This window comes from Bison bison, unplaced genomic scaffold, assembly GCF_000754665.1.
Source record: "Bison bison bison isolate TAMUID 2011002044 unplaced genomic scaffold, Bison_UMD1.0 scf7180017864370, whole genome shotgun sequence".
Lineage (NCBI taxonomy): Eukaryota > Metazoa > Chordata > Mammalia > Artiodactyla > Bovidae > Bison > Bison bison.
The window spans coordinates 13,173,422-13,184,043 of NW_011494942.1; the positions used below are offsets into that span (position 1 = coordinate 13,173,422).

Below are 10,622 nucleotides of genomic sequence, written 5' to 3' on the forward strand. Positions count from 1 at the left end.
AGGAAAAGATCTTTTAATTATATTTCACCCTGCCCGGCCAGTTTGTTTGTTATCCTTCCTTCTCTGATTTCCCTTTGACAAAGGCATGTAGTGGGATAGTCAGGTAAAATATATACCATGACCTAAAAGTATATGTATAAGCGTATTACTCATATGAGTATGACAACACTTTAGAGCTCTTCTGAGTGCTTAAAAGCTTTCATTTTTTTTTACATCAGTGTTTACCAAGGTAAATTATATGAGTCCCACTCTATCTGGACATCTCACGTGCAACGTCAAAAATTCTAAAATATAATCTCCAAAATTTAAACCTGTATATTTTCCACTGAATGGTTCATGTAAGAGGATCCATACAGTGTAGGCTCAATAGTTTCTCTTAAGAAATACCACCACTATTACCTATTATAATAAAGTTCATGGTTGCCGTATCATTAGATCTCTGAGCTCATCGCATTAATGCAAGGAGACTGAAGAGAGGATGTTAATAAAAGGTGAGTTACTTATAAAACTTTAAAATGGTTATTCTGAAAAGATTCTATCTGGACGACAACATTTGCATGGTCCCACATGTTCTCATCAGTACACTCCTGAATTTCCCCACTCTTGCCTACGCCTCTGTTGGACTGCAGTGAGAGAATGCCAACATTGGCTGCCAAACATAAAGTGCCTTCCACGAACATCTCTCAGAACCAGGGAACAGAAAGGAGAGGCAGAAGCATTCTATTTCTTTCAGTCATAGGTGTGGATTTGATTGGGCACTGCCTACTTTTTAGTAAATCTACTTTAACTTAGAGACAGTTTGGGGATATGAACTGACAAGGGCTGACTTTCAATTCTCCAGATACTTAAGCGCATTGCAAATTTTAAATGAATAGAATTAATTAAAACATATTTCTACTTCTGTTTATGTATATATACAAAATGGATAAAAGTAGATTTTGGCAATAAAGCCCTTGAATTAGTTATAAATATGTACAATTAGGATCATATCTAAAAATACATTGAATGTGTGCATTAAGCCAAGATTTATAGTTTGTTATCCCTTATATATCCATTAGGTATTTGCAGAATAGATCACTCACTGGGCTAAAGACTCTTCTAGTGCCACTGTCCATTGATTACTAAAGCTGCACTACTTAGCCGATGTCATTATCATTTTATATGCTTTTGAATGATGGGTTTTGTCAATTTAAACTCAAATATCCCCTTTGAAACATCATGCTGTTATCCAGTCTTTACCAGTCAGAGGAAAGGACTGGAGAAGTGACAGGGGACTCCTTAAATAGCAAGATCGTTAGCTGCATAGAATGCATCCTTGTGTTGTTTCCCCCTTTCTTTTAAACCCCACAGAGGGCTGTACTGGAAAGTAAAAAACGAAAAGATCCCATCAGCGGAAATGCAGAGGTAAAGAGCAGCACCAGCACAGTGCTGGCCTAAGTGTCAAGACAGGAAGTGAAGCCAGTTCTGAGCACCACCACTCCCCGTTGCCAGGTCTGCTCAGTTGCTTTACCTGTGGAAGATTTGGTTTTCAAATCGTATTCTAAACTGAGATGAATACTTACCCCCTTTTTGCCTCACAGAAACATGCATACTTAGATAGAGAGATGGATGAATGGATGATAGAGCCAGAATGAAATCTCAAAGCACGTAAACAATAAGGAGCTGCAATTTACTGAGTATTTACTCTATGACAGGCCTTTAACCCATGTAATCTCATTTAATCTTCACCTGACCCACTGAGGTTGGCACAAGTACCATCTTCATTTTACAGAAGAGGAAATCTGTCTTGAAAGACTAAGGTTGTGAATGTCAACAAATTCAGACCCAAGACTTGAACCTAAGGGTTTCTGACTCCAAAGTTTGTGAATGTGAACAGCTGCGAGCTAAGGATAAACAAGCCACATAGATGTGGTTTTATTATTCCTACTACAAAACCCTATAGAAAGTATCTCAACTTGTCAGTGGACAAATAGGTACCTGAGAAAAACTTACATCCTTCCCAATCTTTACTTAGAAATTTTCAGAAATCATGATTTTTGTTTCATGAACTGGTAGAAAACAGAGTTAAATTCAATTAAGTAAATTCAAAGTCTGTGTGTAAAAATTTAAATTTAATCACATGAAAATAAATTTAATTTTTAATTAAATAAGTTTATTTGTTCATGGTAGGATATTTTTCTGTAGTGTTTGTAGATCATATCAAAGCCTTCTTTTTTTCCCCCCACCTTGAAGGGAAAAAAAAAAGAAAGAAAAAAAGAAAAATAATTATAAAGTTCGACTTGGTATAAGAGTGGGGTAAATAAATACAGTTCTCTAACAAATGGTTAAAGTGCACAAGCTTCTAAAGCTTGAGGAAAAAGATAAAAGTTGTTAGTAGAGTATTAAAGGATTGGTTTTGGGGTTTGCTGGTGGAGAAAGAAGCGAGTGATTAAACCCCTTGTGTGTTGAGGGGCTTGGAGGACATTGCCTTAAGGCAGGCAATATTCTGAGCCATCTTGGTTTTGTAAGCTTTTTAAAGCGTGGCGTGATGGACCGAGGCACAGATAGGAGATTCTAGGTCTGTGCAAGCCAGGGTAGAATGGAGTCTCCACACTGTACTTGGGACACCGAGGAGGGGCTAGGGGCCGGGAAGCTGGTTACCGTGAGTTGAGCTCCAGCGATGTTGCGGAGATGTCAGATAGGTAGTCCTCTTCCAGCCCAGTCCCAGCCACGTCCGAGGTCAGCCAGGCCGACCGAGTTCGCCGTTTCTTCTTTTCCTGCTCCTTGCGTTTTCCAGGCTTGCTTTTCTTTTTCTTGCCGGGCGTCTTCAGTGGCTGCTCTTTGTATGTCTCCACCTTGTTAGTTTCCTGAGTCAGGTATTTGCCCTCATCATCAGACCCAAATCGGACGGGGTGGTTCTTGGTGTTGGGAGCAGGCTTGGAGTTGGGGGACACCTCCGAGGTAGCTCTGATTTCGGCTGTGTGGATTTCCGCGATCAGATGGTGGAGGAAGAACCGACGCCGTAAGTCTTGGATGGACTTCCCCTTGTCATGGAGGAGCTGGTGCTCAGACACAGCCCTTTTGCTGTAGAGAGAAAAGAGCAGGAGAGGAAGAAGACAGTGACAGTTTAAAATCTGACCAAGACCACAAAGACCTGGGGAAAGCCTTTGAATGGTCTAGTTGGTCCCACAAGCCAAGCTGGCTGCGCAGGGAAGGGAGAGACGGGAAGGGAAGAGCCCACCTTTAGGAGGCTTCAGCTTAAGTCCCAACTGTGCTGCTCCCCAGGTCAGTGACCTTGCTGAGAAGATGAACATTCTTGGGCCCCGGAGGCCCCATCTTTTTAAAAAGATCAGATTCTACAATGTCTATACTCTCTTCTCAATTTAAAATATTAAGCATCATTGTTTCAAAAATACGGACAGAAACCACTGAGCTTCTTTTCATGGTTTTTGGAGCTGTGTTGCTATGCTATGGTTTTTCCAGTGGTCATGTATGGATATGAGAGTTGAACTGTGAAGAAAGCTGAGCGCCAAAGAATTGATGCTTTTGAAATGTGGTGTTGGAGAAGACTCTTGAGAGTCCCTTGGACTGCAAGGAGATCCAACTCGTCCATTCTGAAGGAGATGAGCCCTGGGATTTCTTTGGAAGGAATGATGCTAAAGCTGAAACTCCAGTACTTTGGCCACCTCATGCGAAGAGTTGACTCATTGGAAAAGACTGATGCTGGGAGGGATTGGGGGCAGGAGGAGAAGGGGACGACAGAGGATGAGATGGCTGGATGGCATCACTGACTCGATGGACGTGAGTCTGAGTGAACTCTGGGAGTTGGTGATGGACAGGGAGGCCTGGCATGCTCGATTCATGGGGTCGCAAAGAGTCGGACACGACTGAGCGACTGAACTGAACTGGGGAAATAAAGCATCCTAGTCTGGGAAACAAAAAGGTGGCTGATTTCCCCGAAGTACTCACTCCAGGCATACATGTGCATGAGCGAGTGTGCATACATGTGCACGAGCAGGCGTACATGCACATACACTGATCCCCACTTAAGAAAATAATAATAATATTGAATCTCAAAGAACAGCAAGCTCTACTAGTAAAAGCAAACAAAGTCTGAAGGATGAAGTGAGCTGTGAAGTCTGTCTAGGAAACCACCTGACTAACACACTGAATTTGGACATGATTGATAGTAGACTATAGGCTACCAAGAACCTATATATGAAGGCCAACTGTCAGAGCATGCATATTTTTCTGTAAAGTAGTGGGTGGTCTCTTTAAAATGGCTGTCTTTGTGTGTTTAAGTGAGATCATTCTATTTCCTCTGTGCATCATTTTTCTTTTTAATTTAGAATTTCAAATGTATTATCCTTAGGGCTTAATTAAGAAATTCCATTTTCTATTTGTTCTTTGTCCTAGAAATATCTCTGGGCAAAAATATGAAGTGGTTTTTCTATTAAACAACACTCTAATGAAAATAGAGTGAAAAGAATAATTTTCTATCAGTCTTTTTAGATCATACCCTGACTCTTGCTTAAACGTCCATTCATGTATTCTTTTATTATTCTGTATGTATTAACCAAATTTAAGGATTACATACATGAAGCAGTCATATTATATCTGCTACAACCACACTTCACATAACTTGAATTTCTACCATTAAAATAACCCCCCAAAGTGGCTCATTTTCAAAAGTTTCTGAAGGCATTTCACAGGGCTGGATCCTGTGTATTTTCCCTCCCCAACACAATGATAGATTTATCTGGTCTCTTATTACTTTCATTGATACAACTTATTTAACTCTTCAGAGAAATATGAGAATAAACAAAACTCTTCATTTTACAGATGGGGAAAGTGAAGTTCAGAGATTAAAGGCTTCACACTTGCTACTTCCCTGGTAGCTCAGATGGTAAAGCATCTGTCTACAATGAGGGAGACCTGGGTTCGATCCCTGGGTCAGGAAGATTCCCTGGAGAAGGGAAATGGCAACCCACTCCAGTACTCTTGCCTAGAAAATCCCATGGACGGAGCCTGGTGTCCATGGGGTTGCAAAGAATCAGACACGACTGAGCGACTTCACTTCACTTCACATGATAACAGGCAGAACCAGGGCACTCCAAAGATGATGTCTTCTGATTCTAAAACCAAGATTGTTTTCCAACTTCCCCAACCCTTTCTCTCACTAACGTGTATATTGAGGAAACTAGAAGGGAAGGGCATAGAATAAAGAGTCTGTGTTAGGAACCATGGCAATGGGCAAATAGCAATTTATCCATTTCCTAGAAGACTGAGCTTGTTGTCCCAAGTACATTTTCATCACCAAAATAAAGAACCAGGATTTCTAGAGTCTGGATTATCACTGAGGGAACAACAGACTGTCTAGTTATATTGTCAGTCCAAGAAGAGGAAACCACGGAAACTGTCATTATGTCTCAGACGTTATAGCCAGAATACCAGCTCTTTCAGCATTTTAGTTGTGTGCACTGACTTTAAGCCATGTAGCTTGTGCAAAAAAGACATGACTTAATGGAAAGGAATTTAACAGGAGCCTGGTTTAAATGAGGCATGAAGGAGTCTCTCTTCCTTTTGGAAGGTGCCACATGTGACCAGATTAAAATTCACTTACTTTGTGGCAATAGTTAGTATCCTGGAAACTTTTAGTGACCTACATGGAGGCTTTGCTACAATAGATTTATATAGTCTAATAATGGTTTTAAAGAACAAGACCAATACACTTACATGTTTCATAAGTATTACACTTTCATAAGTATCTCTTAGCAAAATGTCAAGTTAAAAAGAAGTTCTTACACGTGATCATTTTTACTATTTGGAGCTTTTATTACATTCTCAATTCCTGGCAGATAGCCACTCATCTGTATTGCTCTCCAAATGTATAACACAGCCCATTCTAGCTTACCTTGAAGCCAGACTTTTAATAGTTGGTCTGTTCTAATCAATTCTCCATTGCTCATGCCTCCTCTGACTGGCACATATGCCTGTCATCCTGGCTAGCCTGTCGTGTGAGTCACAGTGCCTTCCTAGCTCGGGCACTTCACTTTCCCAGGATGGTTCTCATGGGAAATGGAGTGAGCATTCTATCCTTCTGTTTTACAAAAAGCCTACAATATGGTACAACTTTGTCTAGTTTAAAATAGTACATCTCTTGCTGAGGTACAAAGCTTCATTCCGCCTCTGGTGGGTAATTATTAATATAGTAGAAAATACAGATTTTCTTAAATGCCAAATCTGAAATGCTGTAGCATAATTTACTTACTAGTTCGAAGACTTCTACATTCAAAATATCGTGAAGAATAACTTTCTGGTTGAGCAGCTGCATTAGAATATCAGGAATAGCATAGTATCTATACTGTCAACAAGGAATCAGGTCCATGGAGTGTTCTATTTATTTTCCAAATAAGACATTAACTGAGCCAAAAGTAAATGACTAGCATGTACAAACTAGATGTACACAGGTGGTGGGCAATTCCTTCCAAGAAGGAGGCTTTCACTTTAGATAATTCTGAAGTCCTTAAGTTGTAAATATGGCGTCAATAATAGTCTGTTACTTTGAATATCTGTACACATTATATAGCACAGTGGTCCACATGGTATTTATTACATCCCCAACATGGAAAAACAAGTGTCCTGCGTTCACAGTTTCCTTTGATTATTATTTTAAAAAATGAAAAAATGTGAAGGAAATGCTTAACCTCTAAATTCAGTCAAAATATAGCTTTTCTGTCTTTAAAAATCACTCTCTAGGGAGTTTTTGGGGAAGAAGATTAAATTTCTAAGGAGCTCTCAAGGAACACAGGGAGTAGCTGAAGTGACGGGAATTCCTTTTTTCAGCACAGGAAGAGGCAGCATGCTCATGCTGATGCTAGGATCCTAAGAGGAAGGAGTCTGGGTTTGAGAAGAAAAGTTCTGTGGTCCATGGAAGAGTCAGGGTCAGGGTGTTAGAGTTAAGATGACTCATCAGAAGTCCCTTCCAACCCAAATGACTCAGTCAGAAGTTATGCTTTTCATTAAGTGGAAGAGACCCAGTCTGGCTCCTAAGCACATCAGTCAGTGATGTTTTAGGTTTCTGAATCTGCTGGGGTTCTCGCTCTAACTAAAACACAGGGACTGTCACCTGCCTAAAGCCCTGTTCATCTGGACAAGAATGTCCATAGGTCTCCAACTAGTGGCTCAGATGGTAAAGAATCCGCCTGCAATCCAGCAGAACCAGGTTTGCTCACTGGGTTGGGAAGATCCCCTGGAGATCTTCAACCTGGCAACCTACTCCAGTATTCATGCCTAGGAAATCCCATGGACAGAGGAGCCTGGTGGACTATAGTCCATGGGATCGCAAAGAGTCGGACACGACTGAGAAACTAACACAGCCTCACTGAGTAAAGTCCTTTTAGACTCACAGGTCCAGAAGATTCACAACTTATATTGCCATGGCCTGGGACTTGTTACTGTTGTAGTAGTTTCCTCTCCTTTAAAAGTTAGCCTTTTTTTAGCAAACGTCTAAAGCAGTTTTCCTAATACTTGGTGTGAAAAGTAATTGGGGGGTAATATGATTTGATTATATGTTAAAATTTCTTTTAAGATACTATGCTGATTTATTGTAATAGCAGACTAATGTTTTGTCTAGCACACAAAAATGTACTGTTACTTGGCAATAATGCAAAAATAAATGACTTGTTTTTTTTTTTAAAAGAACTCCATTTGGCTGTAATAATTTGATGAAACATGTTTATCTGCTGATGATTTCAGCCTCCATGAAAAACCATGGCTGTAATGTGATGATCTATTAGCCATTAACTATAAGAATGTTTTGTGGTAGTTTTATAACCATGTGCTGAGTGTGAGTGTTTAACTGCAATATTATATTTCACCCACAAACAAAACTATAACAGAGACTCTGGCTGCTAAGTGGTTTCTGATGTGTATTTTGCAAGGTGCAACAAGGAAAGAGTTAAAAATAGCCTCTAGAACTAACTTAGCACCATTTTAATGCCATAACTGTAGATTTAATCATGGTCGATTTACTGTTTCTCAAAAGAGAAAACAGGTATTTCTTAAGCAACTGTAAAGAAAAAAAAATTGGCTCTGTTCCAAGACAGTATTTCTTGGCCAAATAAATACAGTATTTAAGAGTGCTTTAAAAATTTTAGGCTTCATTTATATTTATATATGGATTTTACATAACTGAATTAAATATGAGTCTCAAAATGAGCAAATAATCTGAAGACAATTTCCAGAAATACATCAGCAATATCTTAATTTGAAGAATACAATGCAGCTTTATCTTCAGTACAACGTTCTACACAATTTGCCTTAGGAGATTCATAATAGATTTTCATTTCGGTGCCAAGGTTCAGACATGTCTAAGATAATTTCATTTAAGGATTTTCTGCTTTAATAATAATAGACCAAGGGCACATATAAAAAGTTGCCTTTTGGTACACCCTTGGGAATTTACAAGGAAGCACCGGGAACCTGATTGTAAATATTAGATATTGCTATTTTTATTGTTATTGTAAAAGTTCCCCTTAATTCCTTCACCAGAGGCAAACTCGTCTCAGTTCTCAAACTTTCTGGTTTTCCCATCCTGGACACTGAGAGTACAGCTTAAAGATCACCCAAAGATGGTATTACATACATTCATAAACTGCTGGGCCCAACGGATTATGAAGCTAGTGTTACTTTCCCACTTTTCCAACTTTTCAGTCACACAACATGGTGCTATTTCTCTGGTGAGCTTTGATGTATGATTAAAGTCAAAATTATCCTTAAAGAATCACCAAAGGAGAATGCCAAGATAACAGATTTTCCGTCTACAATGCAAATATTTGACTGCAGATTAAAGAGCTGTTAGCAATAATTCCAAGGGGGAGAAAAAGCTTCCACGCCTAATACTCATTTTGGAACCGAGCACTCTAGCGTTCTTAAACCGTATCAATACCGATGTTGGAGTTGTGCCATTGCAAAGTTGTTACTACTTCATTATATAATATGCCTACATTATGTAATGTGGTCCGTTTTATATGCTTAAAATTATGTCATTCATAATAAAATTAGATGTAAAGTTTTTGCTTTTCACACAAAACCTGCCACCCACATTCAGTGTGTACGTATACAAGTGCACACACAGACGTATGCCGCCTGGATACCTCAGCTTCCTGCGAGTTCTTAAGCTTTTTGCAGTCCTCAGGGTTTCAGAATCTTCCCAGGTTCTGAAAATAACCCTTTTCTCTCAGTAGAAGAGATTTTGCTAGAGGAGAATCAGTAAATCGCACCCGCTCATGGAAACACATGAAAGTTGTCTTTTGCCTGTCTCCCGCTGAGGTTTTACCCTGTTCTCCCGCCGGCTTTGAGGACCCGGGCTCAGGTCCGGGCAGGTAGCGGATCTTGCCGCTCTATAAGCCGGGCGAAGAGCATCATGACCGCGGAGGGCCCCCGGCAGCGCCCCAGCCTGGTGACCTCTCCCTTTGGCCTCCCCAGCCCTCACCCGGCGCCCTGGGGAGGATCGGGCACTTACAGTCGGCGGCCGAGCTCCCCCCCCGAGCGCCCGCAGGAGGGCACCGAGTAGCTCAGCAGGAACACTGCGACGCTCCATTGCTGAACTAGCCTCCACAGCATCGTATCCTCTCGCTCTGGGGACCTGCAACGGAGAGGAAAGGGGCCCAAAGTGTCAGTCTGGCACCTCCATCTCCCCGCACAACCCCGCTGCCCCCCTTCAGCCTGCTCTTAGAGAGCTTCTTCCACTTCAAGGGCATCTCCCAAGTTGCAAAGAAAAAAAGAAAAAAAAAAAAAAAAACTTTCACTGGAGTCTCCCGGCACTTACTTATTTAGGAATCAGCTACTCCAACCGTGTTTTTTCCACACCACACAGGCAAAAAAGGGACCGAAAAAAGGGGAAGAAAAGAAAAAATCAGAGGCGCCTCCTCCGAAATAATAACCGAAATGAAATGGTATTATATACGTATCAATGATGAGCAACGTGTTTACACGTCTCCCATAGCAATGTCTAATTAATCTGGCCGGCAGTATCCGGGGTTCGGGGAGCAGGGCAAACTCCTTTCTAAAAAACAGAAGGAAGTTTCCCGCTCCGAAGTCAGCTTCTTTGCGAACTAGGCCGGCTTGTTCCAGAGCCACTTGTAGCGAGACCCGCATATATATACCTAGCTGTCTGTCTACCTCCTCTGGTGGGCTGGTTGCTTCCGGAAAGTTGACTCCACACACCCTGAGAACAAGTTTTAAGTGCGTGTGTCGTCTATCAGGAGGGCCAGGTGGCGGCGAGGGCGGGTTACCAGCGGCGCAGAGGGGCGGCGGCGGCCCCGCTTCACGGCCGGGGAGGCATGCTGGCCGGGCGGTGCAGGTTGGAAGCGAGTTGAAAGCCGAGCTGGGCAATGTTCACACGCTCTCAGGGAAACCTGCCGGAGAAGAGAGCAAGTCGCAAAGAGGTGGCGCCCTAGGAACGCGCGCGGGCCGAGAGAGGGCGCGGGCGCGCGGGGGGCGGGGCGGCGACCCGAGCGGGCCCAGCTGGGCCCGAGCGAGCCGAGGGGAGCCCAGAGCTGGGAACGTCCCGCCGGCGGCCGGGCGCCCCTCTCCCACCCCAGCCCCGCGCCCCCGGCGCTGCCCCGAGCTCGGCCGAG

General features: G+C 42.1%; 1 protein-coding gene across 1 annotated transcript; it reads right to left on the reverse strand.

Annotated features, from left to right (window-relative positions):
- Window positions 1-2,636: 2,636 nt before the first annotated feature.
- PTHLH (parathyroid hormone-like hormone) lies at window positions 2,637-10,311 on the reverse strand. The gene is made up of 4 exons (XM_010856027.1): window positions 10,149-10,311; window positions 9,812-9,826; window positions 9,506-9,628; window positions 2,637-3,063 (listed from the first exon to the last, which is right to left on the reverse strand). Exons 3-4 carry the CDS (start codon window positions 9,604-9,606, stop codon window positions 2,637-2,639), a joined length of 528 nt encoding a protein of 175 aa, XP_010854329.1. The 5' UTR covers window positions 9,607-9,628; window positions 9,812-9,826; window positions 10,149-10,311.
- Window positions 10,312-10,622: the final 311 nt, after the last annotated feature.